This window comes from Homalodisca vitripennis, chromosome 6, assembly GCF_021130785.1.
Source record: "Homalodisca vitripennis isolate AUS2020 chromosome 6, UT_GWSS_2.1, whole genome shotgun sequence".
Lineage (NCBI taxonomy): Eukaryota > Metazoa > Arthropoda > Insecta > Hemiptera > Cicadellidae > Homalodisca > Homalodisca vitripennis.
Genome location: NC_060212.1, coordinates 86,557,095 through 86,581,755, shown reverse-complemented (window position 1 = coordinate 86,581,755; position 24,661 = coordinate 86,557,095). Strand labels below are relative to the sequence as shown.

General features: G+C 32.1%; 1 protein-coding gene across 2 annotated transcripts in view; it reads right to left on the bottom strand.

The window, feature by feature from the left end:
* Window positions 1-450: 450 nt before the first annotated feature.
* Window positions 451-24,661, bottom strand: part of LOC124364520 (neutral alpha-glucosidase AB) — a 61,998-nt gene continuing 37,787 nt past the window's right edge. For both annotated transcript variants that reach the window (XM_046820070.1, XM_046820069.1), the window contains 8 exons: window positions 21,735-21,973; window positions 20,496-20,768; window positions 18,189-18,438; window positions 16,160-16,311; window positions 14,119-14,232; window positions 12,447-12,559; window positions 3,912-4,015; window positions 451-2,755 (listed from right to left, as the gene is read on the bottom strand). In XM_046820070.1, coding sequence (XP_046676026.1) covers window positions 2,646-2,755; window positions 3,912-4,015; window positions 12,447-12,559; window positions 14,119-14,232; window positions 16,160-16,311; window positions 18,189-18,438; window positions 20,496-20,768; window positions 21,735-21,973 — 1,355 coding nt within the window. In that variant the 3' untranslated portion in view covers window positions 451-2,645. The remainder of the gene's footprint in view (window positions 2,756-3,911; window positions 4,016-12,446; window positions 12,560-14,118; window positions 14,233-16,159; window positions 16,312-18,188; window positions 18,439-20,495; window positions 20,769-21,734; window positions 21,974-24,661) is intronic.

Genomic DNA, 24,661 nt, shown 5'->3' with positions numbered 1-24,661 from the left:
TAAAAAAGTATCTTGAGGGTAAATACCGCAATGACGACAATAGCATCAAAATTATTGTGTTTCAGTTGGTGTTAAATTAGATGCAACCTTTATGATAAGTTTACAAAAGATTGTTTTCCATTATGACATTGATTGCAATTAAGTATAAAAGTGTTAAAAATCATTACTAAAGTTGGTTTTTTCTCCACATACGTGTGTGTATATATATATATAAAATGGTACTGTACTTATAAACATGCCTTGTAGTTTTGCATCTATACATATTGAATAATACAACATAAATGATCCGAAATTATCACATTTTTTTCGGATCAAATCAAATATGGTAGGTATGCAATTTGCACTTGGTTTAAAACAATCTATTTAAATGGTGTTTGGTAACATAAAATCCAATTACTGTTATTATATTTTGTACACAGCCTTGAAAAGGAAGGAATCCAAACAAGTACAAAATTATGAGATCTCATTTATTTTGTTTCACGTATCTCAGACATAAAATGTTATACAAACAAGAACTTGATCTCTACTATTCCTTTTTGAAACAGAAGTCACCATGAGATAAATTACAACATACAATCAGATGTGCGACTGAAGAAAATAGGAAACATATAAAAACTAGTAACAACAAAGAAACACATTAGCAGCTATTCATACTCATTCTTACGAATCTGTTAGGTATTTTTATTAAAATTGGATACATTTAATATTTTTTTTAAGTTAACAAAATACAGTAAAATTCTGGTTATATTTATAATGGTTTGGTTTACAGGAGTAGGTCAATAAATTGAACAAATAACAAAACTACAGAAGTGTACCTAATATAAGAGAATAATATACATGTTATTGATAACATGTGAATATTGATAACTCTTTTGATAAAACTTCAACAATAAACGGAAATCTCAGATTCTTTTCTTTAACAACCAGTCAATGCTGATCAAGATTTGTACCACAAATAATTTTGGAAGGTTTTGCCAACCTCATACTTTATAACTGCCTATTCCACAATTTATAAAAAAATAGTAAACTCTACTTTTTTTATCTCACTTTTCCACATTCACATATCCGGTGATAGTTTTCTGATATCCTTGTGTTGAATAAGTTATAACAACAAATAAGATATTTAATCTGAATACTAGGCATACAAAATTCTTAACTAGCATCAGGTTTTTATATAATAGTAACTTTTATTTCATACATCTTATCTTTTTGTTTTTGCGTTAGAAACACGTTTATACAAATGTATGGTGCTAAAAATGGCACCTAATAGGATTTAGATATTCAATTTAATCAAATTATACGTAATACAAATTAAAAATATATATAATCTCCTTTACAACACAACACTTTGCTTATCGCTTCATGTACATTTATTTATTTTACAATAATAGTTGTCACACATAGTATGCATTTCACTTGACATTGGATCAGCTCTATTGTTAGATTATCAAAAATAATGATCAATTTTACAAATTAGAACTATAAGATTTTTGTTCTGTTGATACTATAATTTATTTGCAATGTTCTACCTAACAGTATTTGTTTTAAACAAGGATCAGAGCCTTTAGGAAGCAATTAAGGTTCAATAAAACACAACTATTACAGATACAAACAATAAATAGAAAATTTAGGTACTTAGGACGGTTTTTTATAACTTTGTTCTTCAATAATAAAAAATCATACAAAATAATTATACATAACTTATTTTTGAATTTTTATAGCCACTATTTTCTTTGTTAAACACAATAAATTACTTTTGGGAATTATGTGGGCACATTGAAATGAAAACAAATGAGTGAATAGGAATGTTTATCGGTCTTAGAACTATTTAATTTAAAAATTTCAATACACCGGTTTGACTACACTAAATAATAATAAATACAATTAATTTAAATAAGGATAGAGCAGTCTTCAGGGTTGTTATAAATTATAAAACTCTACATCGGTTTGTATTGTTCATTATTAAACCAACATGTTTATGAAAGCTCAGTTTGAAACTGTTTTGAGCAAAATATTTTTATAATCATTTAAATTAAATTTATTTTTTATAGAGATAGGAATAAGTATGAAATATAGAAAAATAAACTAATCATTAAATCATGTTCATATTATTAATTTATGGTTAACTGTTTTTAAATTTAAGTTCAACATTCAGTTAAAACATGATTACAGTAATGCATAAATATGATAAATTATAATACATAGTTTTGAATCTGCAAATATAATTCATACTCTTCAAACATTTTTCTAACTCTCATTACATATTCAATTTAAAATATTAACAAATGATTTTTAGTTTCAAACATTACCGACTTGATAACAGATTCCATACTAAAACATAATATTAACTCTAAAATGAGCAAAACTAAACAACCTTCCATGAATCTCTGTAGTAAACTAATTTTCAATTATCTTTGTTCACAAGTGATCTAAAAAAAACTTGGAGACTGAATACACCCGTAAAATAACCCTAGAATAAAAGTACATTTTAAAAGCTACAAAATATTCCTTGAACAAATCACTGACAACAATGTATCACTAGAAGAGATGCAGTACACACCATTCACTTAGAAGTCTACTCGTATTTTTTTGTATAAATGATCGTATAAAACACTGACAAGTCTCTACTTGGCGTGGTCGCGATGTTAGAGTAGCGAGATTTTCCACTCTAAGGCCAGGCTGAGTCCTGGTTTCCTTACAGTGAGCAGCTGGAGCGAGCTGTCGTACGTCGTCTCCAGCTCAGCTGACTTACCATCTGCAACAGAAATTAACTCCAGGACTCAACAACCAATAACACTTTCAGTGCACAAACACACATACATTTACTTTTATGCAAAATGTTGATAAACAAAACATAATACCAGTATCACATAAAATAATGCATACAAATATTGTGTTTTAGATTTTCAGCAGACTACATGGATCTTCAAAACCATAAGAGATACAGTTTGGTTTAAATGAGAAAAGTAGTGTGCAATAACAAGTCTAACAATTTTATGTATAAAAATTTAAATAAGTTGCAGTGAGTGCATTTTATCTTTCATTCACTGCACTTAAGAAACAACTTTTAGCCAAAATTAAACAAACTATTGTAAATTTTATATAAGTTAACATCATTCATAGTGTTTTCAATAAATCTGTATAAAAATTGTATGTAAATTTATTTTTTTTTATTAATAATAAACATTTATATGAGGTCAGGGAAGCATTCCTCAATTACAATTTATGAAATAAAGACTAAAGACATTTAAAAAGTTAATGAAAAACTATGTACATTATTTTACCCCACCACAAATTTTAGGAGAAAAATAGTGTTTGCCATTTCCGTACCCACTTACATTCACATTGAATTAAAACTCGGATGTTTTTAAATCATTGGATATTATGTATTAGTAAAATACAATATTCATAAATTTTTAAATCCTCTATAAAGCAACATTTAGAAAAACAAAACTGTAAAATGTGGATTAATGCTCTAATTTCCTAATAAATTATATCAAGGAACTTCATTTAGCATACAGGCATCAAAACTGGAGGCTTAAAAAAAGATAAGTAACAGAAATTGTTTTTAATTTAATTAGACTAACTATTTGAAAGAATTTGTTTTAAATTACCAAACTCTGACCTAACTCTGATTATATTTAGAATTAAGTAAAAAATTATAGTCATAAAAATGTTTTCAAACACAAATGGATTAATATATTTTGCATTTGACTAACAAAAAACTACAATTAATTATCAAAACTAGATTATCCAATAAAGGTAAAACATTGATTTTTCCATATAAAAACATGAATGTTGAAAAACTTTTATAAAAATCACCTGATGCAATGAGAAACTAATTGTCTGGCAAACATAAAATATATTTAACCTCCACTGTCGCCTAATCTACATGACCAAGAAGCGCTTACCTCCGGAGATGGCCGTAGCTTTCTTGGTGCCGGGTGGCAGCCCCACTATTACCACACGTTCTACCCATGCTTTGGTAGGGTAATGGTGATTTGGTACAGCAAACCTGAACAAATCAATGAAGAAATGTAGTATCTTTAACTGTATTATTACACAACACTCCTATGTGCACACATCAATTTTTCAAATCTGAACAGTATAAATCAAACAGTATTCTGAAAATTTACTAAACAATCGCTCATTCTTGTTTATGTATGAAAAATGCATAGAAATATTACTAGTCTCCGGCAAATCATAGTGTGAATCACCACCATCTTCCAAAAATCATATTTTTCATCAAAATCATGGGCAGAATATTACTCTTTTAGACATGATAAATTCTAAAACTCTCCAATTAAACTCATAAAAGACTTAAAACTAGATTAGAGAATGTGGAGTTAATTTATATTCTCTATCCTATTGTGTTACCAATACAATAGGATAGAGAATATAAATCTTTGCTCCATCAGCAAGACTGAACATCAGTCTTGCATACTTATGATGTAGAAGAATCCTACAATAACTTTAACAGTTGACTTTTTTTACCATCCATTCAACTTGCCCTATAATAAAATGGGAGTGAGTGTAATTCAACATGCATGTAGTGCTTTAGTCTATGTTCAAGTTTTATTTGCCTAAACCTAGTAAATTCTTAGAATTTTGACAGTGTGTTTTGATCAAACTGAAGAATGGAATACTATTGAAGTTTAGAATAATTAAATCCTAAGATCCGAGCTAAGTTTATTTAATTTTGAAAGATTATATATTAGTAACCAAAAACTAACCTATAATCTACTTGTTTAATACAAGTAATTTTTTATAAAATAATTCATTTCTGGAATAAAATCCTTAAGAGAGTTGAAGGTGTTTTGAAAGAGAATGTTTGTAAACATCAGGCAACAGCTGATTTTGACATTTACATTTTGAAGAGATAGGACTTAGAAGGGTCAGGGTTTTCCAGTGATAACAAGTTATTCTACCTGCAGGGAATTGCATCACATTCATATCTCTTATTGAGTGGCTTATCTATTGATGAAGCAAGAAGGGAAGTAGCTCAGTTAGTAGTGTTTCAGTCTACTAACTATAAAAACCCTGGTTCCAAACCCACTGAGGAAGAAACATTTTGCTACTTAAAAAATAATTAATTATATATTTAAAACTCTTATTTATATTTTAATTTATATTATAACTATTAACAATATAAATATACACACAAAACTGGCAAAACCCTTGTATTGATTTATATAAGGTGAAATATTATATATACTGTTTGCTATAAATAATAAAAAAATTACTATGAATGGTTGTGCATTTGTGTATTGAATAATTTAAACATTATGCCATCACTACCAAAAGGATGGGAAAGGAAAGAAGTTCCCAGAAAGTCAGGATTAAGTAAGGGTAAAATAGATATCTATATAAAATTCCCTAATGGCACAACTTTTAGGTCAAAGACATCTTTGGTGGACTATTTAAAGAAAAAAAAATTGCCATATAAAATTGAAGATTTTAATTTTTCAACATCAAAAAATAAGCTAATTGACTTATCAACGGATTTGTCATTGACTGAGGGAGATATGTTGAACAAATCGTCCAAATTTACAAATAACTTGAAAATGTCGGTGACTGATGCAGAAACAATTAATAACAGTATCTCAACTGAATGTCAAACTAACATAAATGCAACATCAATTATAATGTGTGAAGAGCTCTTGGGAGAAACATGGCTGTCTGATGATGTTCTACATAGATATTTTGAACTAATCAACAATTATCTGTTGGACAATGATCGTTTTCTCATTGTAAGTCCAGTAATATCTCATGCTGTTAAATGCCTGGAGGATTATTCACATTTCCTTGAACCTGCCAGCTTGGAAGAGAAAGATATGTTTCTCATTCCAATAAGTGATGCTGGGATAATTAATAATGCTGGCGGATCTCACTGGAGTATTCTGATGTATTATAAAAATTCAAACACCTTTTATTATTACGACTCATCAAAGCTATTTACAAATCTGACACATAATGAAACAGTTATGCATAAGCTATCAAGTTACCTTAAATTGCAGAATCCTTGTTTCGAAGTTATTGAAGCTCAAAGTCAAATAAATGGTTACGGTTGCGTTACTTATTCAATAGTTATAACAAATAACTGCATCCGAGAAGCTCTCACAGGCAATATTTTGATCATGAATATATTAAGAAGTTGTCAATGAGCAACATAGAACTAATAAAAAAGAAATCGTTGTTGGCCTATATACTAAAAAACTGCAAGGGATGTGAAAAAAGAAAAATATTTGAACTTTTGATGGAATTTACCGAAAAGGAACCAAACTTGATAACCCCTTAAGTAAACAAGAGAGTAAAATTGAGATACTTCAAGAGTTAGTGAAGAATCAAAAGAGAGAGATTGAACATTTGTTACTTCAATCAAAGAATGTAAAAGAAATACAAGGTCAAAAAAAATTTTCAAACAATTTAAATAATTGTGATTATGACAACTTCAGCAGTTTGAGTAATTCTACTATTAGTCATACATCAAACTCTCTGAAAACCAATAAGACTATACACACGAACGTAAGGACATCAAATGAAATAACCGTTTCCATTGACCATAAACAACATGGCAAGCCAAAGAATAAACTTCATGTGTATGCCGATAGCCATAGCAACAACCTAGGCAATCTTGGCAACAATAATGCCTGATACTTTTGAAAATTTGTATGTGCTAGCTCTGGTGGTACAACCGACCATATTTTGAAAAAAAAAATCCCATATGATAGAACATTTCACAAAAGAAGATACTGTGATTGTTATAACTGGAGCAAATGACATTTCTGAGTTGCCCTATAAGGACTTAAATGTCAATATATCAAGCATGTTCAGAAGTTTGCACTGGAAAATAAACATACTAACATCGTGTATGTAACACAATTTCATCGCCATGACTTGGCCTGGGAAAGTTTAATTAATAAGGAAATACACAAAGAAAACAAAACTCTACAACAGCTGAATGATTTGAAGATAATAAATATTACAAATTTCAAGAGACATTTTTTCAGCTGGCACGGTCAGCACTTAAATAAATTTGGGAAACAAGTTTTATGTAGGAGGATTGCTGATACAGTTCTACACTCACACTTTGAAACAAAAAAATTAGCTTTTGAAGCTCAAAATACCATAAAAATTATTGAGGCAGATATGGAAACTCTGTTTGACCAGTATTGTCAAAATCCTGAAGTAGCTTTTGGACACTGTATCTCGGCAGATTTTGAAAATGAAGAAAAACACATGAGTCAGGGGGTTGCTGTAGCATTCAAGAGAAAATTTGGGAAACCCAGTAGTTTACAGTACTGTTCTGAGAATTTAACTTACCAGAAATCAAAATTTGGGGCAGCTGTATATAGTTTAGTGACAAAGCCTAAATATTTTCTCAATGCCAAAAACTTCTCAAGTTATAAAGAAACATATGACTCAGCTTTCAACCAATTAACAGAAGATTTTAAAGCTCGTAACTTGAAATTACTCATCTGTTCCCCAATGGGTTGCATCAGAGACCGTGTTTTACCTCAACATTTCGTATCTAATCTGTTGAAATTCAAAAAGACCACAGGAGCATCTATTTTAATAATAACAAAAAATAATTCACCTAAAAAAAAACTTGCACAATGGAATGCCTTATAACGTTTTTGTAAAATACTTACAACAAATCATAGTAAATAAATATGCTGAACAAAATTGGTCCAAAGTAGATAAAACATATAAGTACAATGAACTGAATAACCTTGCAATGGATGAAGTCTTTACTAAAACATCAACTCTGTCTGTTCCCAATGACTTGATGGAAAACACTGGTTGTGTGAAGAGCGCACAAACAAATAGCCCAAATAGATCAAATGATGTCAGGCCTGGATACACCATCAAAGCTGGAGCAGTCAACTACCCCAGTAGTACCTGGTGAACTTAGCTTTGCCGATGTTGTAGCCCAATCTTCACCGTCTGAAGCACTAGAGACCACTCCACTGCTGCATGCTGCCTCAGTATCAAGCATGTCAACATCACCTGGAGGTGTGTTAAGTGAAAGTGTGTATGAGCAGAGTCAGTCATTGAGTGAAGTGCAAATCCAACATACGAGTGAAAATGCCGGAGAACGATCTGTTAACCGTTTAAACTCAGTTACCTCTCAAAGGGAAAACGGAAATTTTGATCCAAAAATTTCAATCAACCAATCCAAGAAAAAGTCTAGCTACCAATATTCTAAATTTAAAAAAATTAAAATTTTTCATCAAAACATTCAACATTTAGAATCCAGAATTGAATCACTATAAATACTTTTAGAAGAATTAACCCTTTTAGTGCCAAACAAAATCTTCAAAATTTGTACCAGGAATGCCAGGTGTACACATGCATGTTTGTACCAAGTTTGCCAGCCACGTTTAGCCAAAATGTACCGTAATTCTTTAAACAATTGTAACTACACTATTTTTTAAGATAAATTCATGGGGTTTTTTTTGTTTTTAACTTAAATAGTTGTATTTTGTATCCTGCACTTTATTTGACAAAAAATTGTGTGTACATTACTTTAAAAAAATTTAATTATTAGTATTTAAAATTTTTTATTTTTTACTTTTTTGAGTTTAACTTGTGATACACAACAGTAAAATGAACATTGGAAAAACATTGATTACATCACTGAATTCCTACTTTTATTCTATTGAAATTTACAAACTTTCAAACTGATAAATTAAAAATTGTGAAAGAACACAAAAAAAAAAACATCCAAAAGTGTGCTAACCTGGAAAAATACTCCGTTTTGCCTAATCTGTTAAATGTCTTCTTGTTTTCTTGAAGGTCTTAACACAAGAGTCAAAATATTTCACAGATCAATAGGCTAGTAACTCTCTTGAAATAAATAAATATTGTTCTCTACGGATCACTTACAAATAACAAGTAACTATTTACATAAAAATGTACAAAGTAGAAAATTTGAAGAGAACATTCAGCAGAAGTGTTGAGGGTAACACTTGGTGTGCACTCCTCTCTTACATTTAACACACACATAGGATGATTTTTTTCGTTTTCCTCCTGATTTAGTGCTTGCTACGCTACATACACAACAGTTTTTTTCCTTTTTTTCTCCAATTTTTTCAAAAAATTTTCTGACGTCAGCATTACCACCACCACCACGGATGCTTGCCATAGGTCTAGGACTGGTGGCACTTTCCTGCAACTGAAGCCACTGATCACCTAGCTCGTCAACAATGGATACCAGAAATTCTAGATGTGATATAGGCTTTGTAGTGTTTTGCTTGTATAATAAATATATAGGCATTCAAAAGCATTCTGGATAAGAGATTGAAGGTAATTTTTTTCCAAAATTTAAAACTTCTCCTATTGTCCAGGTATTGGTATAGCATTTGGTCTGATCCATCAACCCCACCCATATTAGCATTGTAATTACGTATCATTTTTGGTTTGTTAGATATGACAGTAAAATTTCCTCTGCGTTTTACTTTACGCAGCGACATCATTTGTAGACAACAGCAAAACCTGCTTTTTTTGTGCCTGCTTTTGTCTGTAGCCAAGAATAATCATTTCACTTTTCCTCATGTATTTTGTTTCACCAACTTTAAATTTTTGTATCATTTGAGCAGGGATACCTTTACGGTTGTGCCTTAGAGTGCCAGTTATAAAGGATTCCTTAGAATATAGATGTGTTGCCAATGTCAGGGAGGTGAAAAAATTGTCCACAAACACGTGGTATCCCTTATTGTACAAATTAGACATACTCATTAGTTTATCCACTACTGTAAAGCCTAAACCTTTTTCTTTTACCGTTGTCTTCTCATTGCCTTTGGCTCCTTTGTATACAAAAAAACTTACACAATAATGAGTGGTAGCATCAACCAACATCCATAACTTCACACCCCACCGGTGATGCTTTTTAGGCATGTATTGGAGAAGCTGTGAATGTGTTTTGGTTGCAATCATGCTTTGTCAATAGATAAATTTTTATCTGGTGTAAAATGTAATTTAGAAATCCGGTTCATGTGATCAATCAGTGGTTCGAACCTAGCACAAGGAACGTAGTTTAGTTGGCCTGACTTAGGTAAATTTGTAGTATCCACCAAGTGAAAAAATTTCAGTATTGCCTGAAAACGGTTCCTCGTCATCATTCTAGGGAACCAAGGAATCAATTGACTTTTAAGAGTAGACCAAAAGGAAGCGATAGTGTTTTGTCTTTTGATAGCCATATTTATCAACACCAGAAGGAAAGGTTGCATTTTGTTTACAGTCACAGGTCTCCAAGATTTTAGCCTACTGTGTTCTTTCATTCTATCGCGATTTTTATCAATAAAGTTCCTGGCGTACTTGTTTGTAAACCGAACCATTATTTCAATCAAAGGAATGGTAAAGAAAATTTTGAAATAAGCACTTGGAGGAGAGTTCATTGGAGGACAGTGCTTGACCCCAGGCTGTTCCTGAAAGTGTATGGAATGGTTAGGCCTGTGTTCAATATCATTGGTTTCATTCACTTCCACCCAGTCAGGTTCATTCTCAGAGTCTTCTGCAGAGCTAATACTGCTATCCCTATCGTTAAGCCTAGATCTTTGAGGTATCACTCTATGGCCTTGTTGGTTAGGCCTAGCCCTATGACGACGTGATGGTTCACTATCAGATGAATCACTGTTAGATTCATCTGAATTTGTATCAATTACCAAGTTTAGTCGATTCAGTCCTAAACCTTGATTACCTGAGGAAGTTGTCGGTCCAACGGGATCGTAGGTCGGGTCATTATCTGTATCGTCAACAACCGAACTTGAACTCGACACTTTTTCATTTTCTGAAATTTCACTCACGAAACCGTCTGAAAGATATTCACTTTCTACTAATCTAGCAATAGTATTATCACTAACAGGTGAATGAGAACGTTTCATTTTGATAGAAAGAAGTCATTAGCACATCTCACTTCACTCAAAACACTCAAGAACAACTAAAGTACAACTGTAAACAACAACGACAATGCTGTCTAATGTTGACAGCTGAGAAACGAAATGCACAGAATAGCCAACTTTAAAATCAAAATATGGCTACCTAGTATGACTTATAAACTGGGTAATGAAATTATCAGAAAGATCGTTGTATTGCGATTCTAAAACATTACAAGTATGTTTATTTTGACTAATTAAAGTAATTTTTATTTTTTTTTACAAAACGTCCGAAAATACGGACGCCGGCAATCTTCACCTTAACTGCCAACGTCCGAAAATTCGGACGCTGGCAAACTACGCACAATAATCCAACGTCCGAAAATTCGGACGTTGGCACTAAAAGGGTTAAACCCGGATATAGTAGTTCTTAGTGAACATAATATTAAACTGGATGAAATTTGTCGATTAAATGTAAGAAAATATACGGTTACTTCTCATTATTGTAGGAAAACAACCATTAGAGGGGGAGTTATGGTACTATGTAAAGATGGGATTGAATGGAAACGGGTATGTTTTCCGGCATGCAATGAATTGCAAGAAGATAGACAGTTTGAATTTTGTGCAACAATGTTTAGCTGTAATAGCTTTAAGTTTATTGTAGTAGGTATTTATAAATCTCCCAGCTCTAATACACATGTATTTCTAGAAAAATTGGATAAATTAATAAATTTAATTACTCTACATTCTTTAGAATTTATAAGTGTATTTATGTTTATATCACCCACTAAAAAAATATATTCACATTTTATGTGTATCTCAAGAAAGCTGGAACAATGTATATAACACACCTGTCCAGGAAAAGTATGAAGAATTTTTTTCAATATTTTTTTTATTATTTTGATACATGTTATCCTAAAATGAAAACTAAAGAAATTAATAGAAAAGAGTCATGGATAACTGAAGATTTACTTAAAATGAAAAATGAAATTTCAAAAATTTCTTTCCTCAGTAGAGAAAGTAACAGTCAACATTTAAAACAAGTTTTAAAAGTAAAAATCAAGGAATACAACAGTCAATGTAAAGTAGAAAAACAAATGTATTTAGATTCATTGATTTCTGGCTCCTCAAATGAAGACATAGAGACCTCAGCTTATGTTAGTCTGTCGTCTTTGAACCAATATCTAATTTCAAAAAATTTACTGTTGAACTCACTAAAACAAAATATGTTACATTTTCAAGTAAAAAAACAACTGGATATGATTAGTATTTTTTTAAATGAAGAAATGATAGAAAATGTAGATGAAACAAAACTCTTTTTAATATACAGAAGAATTTTGTGCAAGAATTTCTTAAAATGTATCTTAGAGTTTGTAGAAAGTAATGTAAGGATACTATTCTGTGTACATGTTGTGCAATTGTGAATAAAGGAATTTGAATTTGAAATTGAAAAAGAGGACCAAGCGGGCTATACAAACTTTAACTGACTCCATAAAAGTTCATCTGAGGAGGCAATTCACTGAAGCCCAAGATTTGTACAATACTACAATGGTAAAATTCAATACTTACGAAGAAGTGAGCTGGTTGTTTTCAAACTTGAATTCTAAGTATAAACCTTGTTTATTATACAGGTATTGGAAAGTCTCCCCATCATCTATGTACAGGTTGCCACGAGCCGTACCCTGCAAGTACAGTGATAACTTATTAGTTTCTTGACACAACATTTCTGATTGATGTCCAAAGTATACTGGTACCCCAAATATGACAAAGTACAATAAACCTTTATAGAATTATTACTAAAATAAGATCATAAATTATAATTTCTAAATACATAATTTTTTCTTTAATATATATTTTTGTACGAAGGGAACAGGATTTGTCCGGACATTTGTCATCGTTTGGTGAAACAAAAAATCAGCAACATTACATTTCGAGATCTGCAATCTGATTTCTTCTTCAGGTAAATAACTAACGTAAACACATAATTACAAACCAGGCTAAAATAAAATCATACTAGAGCGTTGTGACACGCCTGTCAGGAATCACAACCACAATGTTGTGTCAACTTCACTATCCTTAAAACATGCACTTAATACAAAACTAAACACAACACTAATTATTAAAACTGAACTACAGAATACAGGTCACAGTACGGCTGCATTCGTCGAGCAACCACCTAAGACTGACCAACGGCTAGTAGCAAATGGCGATCGTGGCGGCAATGAAAAGGAAGGTAGACAGGAATGGGCCCTTTTTTTTATTATTAGTTCATGTTATACAAACTTCTTAAAACCATATTGTGACTCCGCATTGGTTTATTACAAATCTAATCTGGTTGATACTTTTGGTTTTCTTTTTAGTTCATTTTTTAGAATTAGCAACCAAAGCGGCCTAACCTCAACTGATGGTTGACTAATTGGTTGGTCTGCCAATTTAATGTATGTTACCTCTATTAATTTCCTGTAAAAAAAAATGTAGTTTCCGATGCATTACATTGTATGTCATTTATCATAAATGGAAAATTACCTTTCATTTCAAACTAAAATATGAGCTATACATGATGTCTACGCCATTACAACATACAGTTGAAGTCATCCCGAAAAACAGTTAAATGTGTAGTAAATTTTTTTTATAATTTTGCAAAAGCTTTAAATGAAACCCAAAATGGGCATATATTTTCAAATAAAAGCGTAACTAAAATCTATTTTGGCTTTGTCCATTAATTTTGGATTTGCCTTTTTTACCAAGGCATTGCATTTATTTTCATACTTATGTCTTTTGTTATAGAAATAAACATAATTAATAGATTTTTAATCTGGTTCTGTAATTTTTAAAAGTTTGCTAAGTTGATTTTTTTATATTGCAACTGTTTTTTCCAAAAATAATTTTTCAAACATTGTCTATGTAGGAAGGGCCAGACAGTTCAATTCTGCCACACTTCTGTGCCAACCCATCCCTGTTGGCTATAGACAAAAATATAATCCACTCTGTAGACAGCGCTTATACAGTATATTTTCTTAATGCAACAAAAATATAGGTACATAACTCAAATATGCTTTAAATTCCAATAGTACAGAAAAGGCTTTTGGTAAATCCAATTTGCTTTTTATAACAATAGTAAAATCAAAGCACGTTCTAATAAATAGCAGTTTAATTAATAAAATGTAGTATGCAATCAATAAAATCATAGCTTATTGGTAATAGTAAAAACATAATATGTACTATTAAATGATGGACTCACATTAATTCCTAAGGCGACAATCAGTGTGTAAGGATCTTCGTGTGTGAGTGAGGATGACCTTCTGACTCTGAACCTTCGTGGGACAATGGTACCTCCTCGCTGGTAGTGTGGGATCTACAGCAGCAGAACACAAGTTAGTAAACTTTGGCAAACACTAACATTTTATAAAACTGTAGTACTTGCAAATTATTTGTTTCTTTAATTAAAAATCTGGTAAAATGTAATATTATGTAATATTTGAGTGTTTTAGAATACAGTTTATAATTTTAATAAAAGATAAATCAAATTATAATCAAACTGAAGTTAGAATTTTCTTTCTTCTTTTAAGAACTTTAATACACTTCTTTATAGTAACATATTATTCTCAAACTAAACATGCATGGCCCAATAAATATTTGTTGAAACCCTACGCATGACAATATAAATATCTATTACACGAGGGTAATTCGGAAAGTAAGGTCAGTTTTTTTATTAAAAAAAACCACAACAGATTTTTTCAAAAAAACTTGTTTTATTTGATTCCTGACATCAATCACTATTTTTCTACATAATTTCCACTTTTGTTTAAACACTTGTCATAACGATCTACAAGTTTTTGAATGCCGGTGTCATAGAAGTTGGCCGCCTGCGACAATAACCAGTCTTGTACTGCTTGTTTCACCTCGTCATCAGTGTCGAAGCGCTTCCTGCCTAGGAACTCTTTTAGGTAGCGAAACAAGTGGAAGTCGCTCGGCGCACAGTCTGGGCTGTATGGCGGGTGTTCTAGCTGTTTCCAACCAAACGATTTGATGAGATTTTGGGTTTGGTTGGCAGAGTGGGGTCTGGCATTGTCATGCAGCAACGAAACTCCAGCTGTCAATAGGCCACGTCGCTTGTTCTGTATTGCTCGTCTAAGGTTAGTCAGATTGTTGCAATAAGTGGCCGCATTTATTGTTGTTCCTCCCTCCATGAACTCGACTAGCAATATCCCATATCTATCCCAAAACAGTCGCCATAACCTTGCGTGTGGACAATGTTTGTTTTGCTTTCACTTTAACCGGTGACGTTGAGTGACGCCACTCCATCGCGTGGCGTTTCGTTTCTGGGGTTATGTGGGAAACCCATGTCTCATCACCTGTCACAACGTGGTCTATAAGGTTATCACCTTCCTGATGATATTGGATCAAAAATTCAAGAGCAATACCCATTCTTCTTTCTTTGTGTTCCTCAGTAAGCAGCCTGGGAACTCAACGTGAGCACAATTTGCAAAATTTCAGAAAGAATTTTAAACAATGTGGTTCTACTCACATTTGGAAATTCTATTGCTAATGAAGAAACAGTGAATCGCCGATCTTCACGAATTTTTTCATTGACGGCTTTCACCAAATCTTCGATGATCACTGACGGCCGACCAGATCGTGGTTCGTCATGGACATTTTCCCGTCCATCTTTAAAAGCTCTCACCCACTTTCCGCACTGTCACTCATTGCATTTGGACTGTACACTTCACTTATCTGTCGATGAATATCCGCTGCTGAAACATTCCTTGCTGTCAAAAACTGTATCACAGACCGTATTTCAGTCGGCGGGACGTTCAATAGTTTTAAACATTTTAAAAAGGCACAGACAACAGCAGACTACAACGATTTCACTGCAAATGGCGTCATTCTGCGTGCAATGCATGCCGGGAGTCAGGGCGCATGCGAATTTCGCTGCTCGCTTACTATTTGTCCATGGTTAACGCGAATAGGACCTTACTTTCCGAATTACCCTCGTAATATAGAAGATGCAATATTCCATTCTCAATTAGAAATGCTATACTATATTTTAGATTTGATAAAATTCATCAAAAATAATATACTATACTGTTGAAATTATTTTATATCCTTTAACATTTGCATTTTAATTACAATGGGATTTAGACTAAACACATTTTCCTTTTAGTTAGTAAACATGAAAGGAAGTCGAATAATTTTTCATGGTCAACTCAATGGCACCACAGAAGAATTAGATTGTGGCTTATCTTTCAATAGCACCACCAAAGAATTGGTCTATCAATCACCTTGTTGATGTCTACAGGCACATTGACCACAGCGTTGGTGTGATAAGCCTGGAAGGTGTCTAGATCATACCAGATCTCATCGGCCCCGGGGAAGTACACTGGCACCTGTTGCACCTTGGATTCTGTCACAGGCCGAGCCATCACAGCATTACCTGAACATTATTTTAATCTCCTTTAAATCCATCTTGTTTTACATAAGACAGCTGGCACACATTAAGCTGTTAAAAAATTTTACAAACTCACAAGCTAATAAATTAAAACATATTTTTTAAATATTACATTTAGTTTTATTACAGTAATTATAATCTTGGTATTAGTATCTGAAATGATCACCTTAAAAATAATAAAAGAAAATAATAAACGGCATCCATTAATGGAAGACGCGTGACTGCTGATAGTGGCTGTGGATAGGGCCCTAAATTTATATCGAACTGTAAGAAACCTTAAACTATAGCCTAAAACTTTTTAAAAGTATATGGCTTAGAAGTATTCTTGGCGACGTCCTCTGAGAGCGTGAGAATTGATTTAGCCAATACAATCAAACTTATACCTATATGAATCGAAGCTCACATCAAACTGTAGTTTTCATGGGCAATGAGCAATTAAATTAATAAATAAACTTTTCTAACAGTCTGCTGACTAGATGATAATAAGACTAAACAGGATACTCTTGTTCACTTACATCATACAAAGAGTTCGGACAATTCTGAATTTGGTAGCGCCTATGAAACTGGGAAACTAAACAAGGTTTTAATCTTGATTCATGAATTGTCTCTGAATAAAGATGCCTTAGAATCCTGATGTCAGAATGGGTCGTCTGGAATTAAATCTCGATTGAGTGAGATATTATATAAAATGAGAATGTCAGATTGCACAAAGATGACAAACATTTTTTTTTACCTTTACATATTTCTTTATTCAAATCTTGTTAAATCTTTCTCATCCCTTTAAATTCCTGCTACTATCGTTTATTGAAGCTGTTCCGCCATTTAAAATATACCAATGTCGACTTACAATGTATGTTTGCGTCCACAAATTTGTTATCAGTTAAGCCTCATTTTATCATGCAAAATGAAGGGGAGAAGACAACAGTCCTCTTATTTTTGTGAAACATTATTTTTGGTGCCTTTATTTCAAAAAATACAATACAAAATATGTTATAGATATTTGTGTTTTATTTTTAAAGCGTGAATATAGAATAAATAAAATCTTAATAACATATTACTGCAACTGTAAAACTAGAACTACAAAAAAACACTAAGTAATTGTATACCATATTTCTTATTTCTTACATTCCTAATTTTTACCAGCCACCTAATGGCACCTAAATTTATTTAGTTACCTAAATAAATGGATTGGTAAGTGATTATTTTCAGGGACTTTTTAAACCTTCACACGCTGCTAATAAATCCATATAACATCAAGACTTCTATAAAATATATTTATTTTTTATACCAAAACTAATTTTTATTATAAATATGCTATAAGAGGTAACACCAAAAATATAGAACAAGGCATTTAAGTTGAAATCAGCATATTTATTGGTGAAAAACCTAAAAATAACTATTCACCATACTGTTAATTCAATATAAATTCAAATTCATGGTACAATCTAATAAAACTGAAACATTATATTGACTACTAATTGTTGGACCTTATCTAAGGGTCTAACATCTTATCTTATTATCTGGGCAGACACAGGATACATTGCCAACCACGATAAGCAAGGAGCTTGCACCAGCCACGGCCTTTTGTGAACTAAAAACCTCTCCAACAGACACAATGTGTAACATCAGATATAATCATATTTGGCATTTTGGTCAAAGTATAATACTGTAATATATCTGTCTACGGCATGGGAAGGGTTAATATCACTGTAAATGTTAGAAAATATTTAATATAATAATAAAATACGTCAAATGATAAAACTTTATATGATTTTAAAAATTGATAGTAACTGCATAATTTTAGGATTGAAATTAATACTCTCCAAAATAGTGAATAACGGTAATAGGAGAAGGAATATTACCAATAATTAGTTGGTTGTCGATTGTAAAGCTAGGCCGGTCGTGAGGGAACTCCACCCACAGGGGCCTTATGACAGGGGCTCCGGTCATGTTGTGTTGGTAGAACACTGTGTACCAATACGGCAGGAATGTGTACCGTAGCCGCAGAGCATCGCGTACCACAGCCAGTGTCTGCGCATCATACAACCACGGCTCACGCCTCTTGGTATCAATGTGCGAGTGGGCACGGTAGAACGGCAGGAATGCTCCAGTCTACAGCAACATAAGAGTTATGAAAATCTGTGTTCAAGTAATGCTAAATGTTAATAGAGCTATTGAAAGTAAATTAATATTAGCATCTTACTATCTTGAAAGCAAATATTGAACGCTGTTTATGGTAGTATTGTGACTTATTGCAAAACATACATATATTATATTATATTATTCTTAATTATTTCATCTAGCCTACTCTGTTAACTGATGATTAACCTAAATAAACTGACATTGGGAGTATTATGACTTATTGCAAAACATACATATATTATATTATATTATTCTTAATTATTTCATCTAGCCTACTCTGTTAACTGATGATTAACCTAAATAAACTGACATTGGGAGTATTATGACTTATTGCAAAACATACATATATTATATTATTCTTAATTATTTCATCTAGCCTACTCTGTTAACTGATGATTAACCTAAATAAACTGACATTGGGAGTATTATGACTTATTGCAAAACATACATATATTATATTATTCTTAATTATTTCATCTAGCCTACTCTGTTAACTGATGATTAACCTAAATAAACTGACATTGGGAGTATTATGACTTATTGCAAAACATACATATATTATATTATATTATTCTTAATTATTTCATCTAGCCTACTCTGTTAACTGATGATTAACCTAAATAAACTGACATTGGGAGTATTATGACTTATTGCAAAACATACATATATTATATTATTCTTAATTATTTCATCTAGCCTACTCTGTTAACTGATGATTAACCTAAATAAACTGACATTGGGAGTATTATGACTTATTGCAAAACATACATATATTATATTATATTATTCTTAATTATTTCATCTAGCCTACTCTGTTAACTGATGATTAACCTAAATAAACTGACATTGGGAGTATTATGACTTATTGCAAAACATACATATATTATATTATTCTTAATTATTTCATCTAGCCTACTCTGTTAACTGATGATTAACCTAAATAAACTGACATTAGCTGACCCAATACTTATTTTTTAATTATTTTTTTATTCATAAAATCACTTTAAAACAACTCCTTAGCACTTTGAGGGGTATAGAAGGTAAAATGTTCTTGGAAATGAAGGTAACAGGTTATTGAGGTTACTCAACAACACCGAAAATAACGAAAAAATTACATTAATTTTGTTTGGAAATCATCTATTCAACATTAACTAAAGTATTACAAACTATTAATACAATTTTAAAATCATAAAAATTGCTGATACCACCAAGTCACCAAGTAAACAAATGTGACTGCAGAATGCAGAGAATATTCCCAGGCAGTTTCTATTGTTAACAACGGTTTACTTAGGAAACTGCCCACATCATAAGATACAAACAACTAAGTACTGCTTCTTTTGAAACCGTACATACATTGACGTTAGAAACAAAATATTCACACCCCTGTTGCACCCTCACTTAATTTCTTCTACAAACAGAAACATGAAAACTTATTTCTGTTATTTGTATTCTTATAAAAACCTCACATTTAAATTGAACTGTAAAGGAATTATTAGAAAATCTTATTTAAAAAAATATTTCACATATTCTGGAACGTTAACATTAACTATTAATAATATTTAGTTAACAAATAGATCTACTTGTGGAAAGTATATCAATGAAAACCTGTTACAAAGTTTACCTATTGATAGTATTCATGACAACATAAGCAGGAAACTTGATAAGCAAACTCAGTTTTTCATCTTTTTCCTTTAAATCGCTGTGTTAGAGCATTTCAAATACTACCTAGTGCATTTTCAAACACTACCTATTTAAAATAATACTTTGCTTGCAATGCGTATTTTCTATATTTATATTCATGCATCACCATGAGTCTGTATCATTTATTTATGTTCAACTGTTGATTGGCAGTCTAAAACTTACTGTAGAAAGAATAAGTTGTTACTTAAGAATTCTGGGATGAGTGGCATAGATAAAGATCTTTGTGTTAATGACTGAACTAACACACACTGTAATGCAGAGCTTATTTATTACTACACTATCAACAATGGGACATCAAAACAATAAATGGTAATCAATTACAGTACCTGGTACCAGCGCATGAACAATTCGCTGTCTGGGTACTTGAAGAAGCCGCCAACATCAGCACCACAGAAGGAATAACCGCTGATTGCCAACGATAGACACATGGGGATGGAGATGGTGAGGTGGTTCCACTCGGCTGCGTTATCACCGGTCCAGATGGCGGCATAGCGCTGAGATCCTGCGAATCCTGATCGTGTCAGAATGAATGGCCTCTTTCGCTTGGCCGGGTCTGGCTCTCCTGCCCGGTTCAGCAAGCCCTTGTACGTGGACATCAACTGTCACAACAACAAAAAAGAACTTGTTCAAACAAAATGTAGCAATCAAATACAACAATCATCATGAAGTGCTAAAAAATTTGTTTGTTTACTCCAATACATCATATATGATGAATGTTTATCATAGGAAAAAAATATAAGAACATATAGAGCCAATATATGTATCAGAGTATGGATACTCGTGAAATGTTAGAACTGTTCAACAGATGTTTGTGAGCTTTTATATGATTACTGGTTGGGTATTCTAAATCTTAAGACCTTCAATTGGACCTAGGTACTGGAAATATTTAATAATTGTAGAAAAATCAGTATCTTTTGAAGTCTAAATGATATGCATTAAATATTATTAGAATTATATTTATAATGTAGGTCTAATTAAACTTTTGACAGTGAATTTATGTATATATATTAAAAATTAAAATGATATAAAGAAAAACATTTATATAAGTTTACAGGCAAGGACGTAAGAGAATCTAAAAACATAAATTTTGTGTACCTCAGGATTACAATTGTGTGTCAGTAATAGACACATAAATATATTGTATATAAATAAAACTTTTATATGACAAATTAAATAAAATCAATCATTGCATTCCCAAACGCACACTACGTGTAGGCCTACACTGTTTTTTTTACTTATTTGACTGTGCATTTGACAATGCCATGATCAAGCGAAACGCATCATGCCTACAAATAAATTGGACTGCTCAAGCTGCGAGTACATAATATAAGATTGAATGGACAGATGTACAGTATTACATTATTTTACATAATCAATCCATAAATTAATCAATTTATATATTTCAAATGTAATAATTGCTAACTTTAAACTTTTGCATTGACAAATTGCAGTAATATAGGTTATGTCAACTTGTTTACAAACAAACTAGCCTTAAAAAATAAAGAACTCACAACCCCTACAGTTTAATAATGTTTGCTTGTTATTTATTGAAGCAAGTTACTCACATGTAGGTGACCGTATTGGTTATGTATGTCCCGGTGCTCCAGATCACCAAAGTGCTTGCAGTCCTTGGGCATAGTGACCTCGGGTCCGTTGAACACAGAGGGTTCATTCATGTCATTCCAGATGAACAAGTTCTCTGATGATCCCTGGTAGTTGGCGAGACTGTACCGGTCTGACAGGTAGTCCCTCACCTCCGGGTTTACCAGGTCAGGATAGCTTGACGAACCTGGCCAACACCAACCTGCTCGGCATAGCCAGTAATGAGAAAATGTTATGTAAGATGAACCTCTAAATAACAGTTATTTTCATCTGCTGTTAGTGTTATTACTACAATAGAATGACCTTATGACAAGATCAGTGTAAAAACCTTTATAAATACCGAAACAATACCGTGGGTACTTCACTTTTATTTTTATAGTATTGCCTCTCATTAGACAGTACATCATCACTAGGCAGAAACTGAGTTTCCAGATGAGTCATGTGTACGATGAAGGATTACCGTTTTCCAAAATGCATTATAGTTTGAAAATTTGAAGGTAACAGAATTTCATTGCATATTTTTCATTTTTTAACAACACAACAAATCTGTAACATTACATTTCGTGATCTGCAATATGATCACTTCCTTAGATGGCTAACTAACTTAACCCTTTAAGCGTCATGAAAAATTTGACCTAATCTTTGATAAAGTTACAATTTTTTAAAATTTCCAATGTGTAAAGTTAAATTTATTTTCGTTTCTGTATGTCAAAATAGAGTTATTTAACGGTAAATAAAATTTGTTTAGCCTTTTTTAGATTACCTAGGATAATTTTTAACTTTTGAGAATATCGTAGAATAGCAGTGTAGTTGTCACTAATGTTTTTATAATTTATTCAGTAAGTATGGGAATGAAACACAGTTTTATAGATAACGTATACTATATTACAATCCAATAAAATTAGAAAAATACAAAAGTAGACAAAGAGTGTTTATTTGGTGGTGGGCTGTCACAACTGACATTCCGCGCGTCTCCCGCAAGCCACTGTTATCGCGTGGACTTTGAACTTTCTTATCGCTCGGCAACCTGTAGGACAGCCTTGCAGGGCTTGAATTATGTTTCTTGCTTTGTGATAACATCCTTTTGACCGTAGTAAAATATTAAAAAGTTTGGGGTTGACCAAGTAATTGCTCAGAATTACCAAATCTTCAAATTCCGAATCGTCTGGATTCGCCATTCACACGAATAATGGTAAAAAACACTAAATAAATACTGGAAACTGCTGTATTTAATATGAATAATTTACTTGAAAAAGAATAAGACACAACAGAAAATTAGCGATAACCGAAATACATATGCGTGTACCGGACGCTTCTCACTAACAACTGGCTAGATGCCTTGACGGGAGCTCCCGTCAATGACTTTGTGAAAGGCGCGGGGCCACGCCCGCTAGACAGTGTTTGGCCAATTAGAAGCAACTGCCACTCCCATTGTAACAGAATTCGAGGCAGGGCAACCCGTCTGTATGTCGCATGACTACTAGAACCATCTAGCAGCAAAATATTCAACTAACATAGCAGTAAGAAAATAAAGAATGCAAAAACGCGGATCCACGGCAATAACGTTTTGAGCTTGTAGTGGCCCTCCGCGGATCCGCGTCAATAACGCTGGAAAGGTTAACCCTTATAGCACTAATACAAATTTAGCCTGGATACAATTCGTGTACATTTAGAGATTTTTAAAAATCTGTTTTTGCTGAAATTTAATTTATTTTCTGTTCCTTCAAAGAAAAACTAACAAACAAGTCACATTAAAAAAAAAATGCTCTACCAGTGCTTATGGCTAAGTTCTACGTGTACATGTACTGGATCTGTATACACTGTACACTTAAATTCATATGCTGCGCTACACATCATCTGACAAAACAACAATAAAAAAATAACCCTGAATTTTCGACATAAATTTGATCCATGCATGTGTTGTACAGAAGTAATAATCACATTTCTAACAACTAATTCAACCAAATAAATATGAATGTATTGCAGTGACTAAAACGATGTAATAAACCAAACAAAAAGACCTGTTTCCCAATTTTTGTCATCGCTAATTAAGAAACACCAATCGATTTGTACTTAAGAGAACTTCTGGGAGTTATCTAAGTAAATTACAATGATAAAAAATTAACCTCCTCCATAGCTTATGAGAGGAAGGCTTTGGTTCTCTATTTAAGAAGCTACAGGTTCAACTTATGGTAATGTCAATATAAATTTGCAAATGGGTTTGAACAGCTTTTCCTTACGATGTTTATTATCATCAGTTGAAATAGGGTGTAGAAAGAAATCTCAAATATAATGTAAAGTACATCGAGTGACAGAAAGTGTTTAATAGTAGAATATTAAAATTCTAAGCATACAAAATTAATACAAGTACAATAATTTTGAATTTTTATGAAAATATAAGATATTTCTGAATAAGGTACAGAGAATAGCACTAGTTGATATAACCAGTTAATACATTTAAATGAATTCTGACTACCATAACATAAATGTTGTATTGTTTTTAGTATTGTTGGTAGTAAAACCTATGAAAGACATTGATTTTGAAAAACTATAGAGATGTGTGATTTACTATCTGCCCTCCAGTAGTTCTTTATTGAGATTGTTACATTTCCTACAGTAAGTTATTACTTATTGTTGAGACATGTGTTTTATTTAGATTTAATACAGAATTCCAAGTAGAATTGGTATTAATTCTGAATCACATTATCGCCAATCGTAAAGAAAACCTAACTAATTCATATTGTATTTAAATATCTCTTAAACCTTATTAAGCGTAGTATTAAATGTTGTCTTAACTTTAAAAAGATTACTATTTAAACATTTGTGTTAGATCCGGTCAGAAGGACCCAAAAATTATGTAGGAGATCCGGCTTGGCGGACCGCAATTATG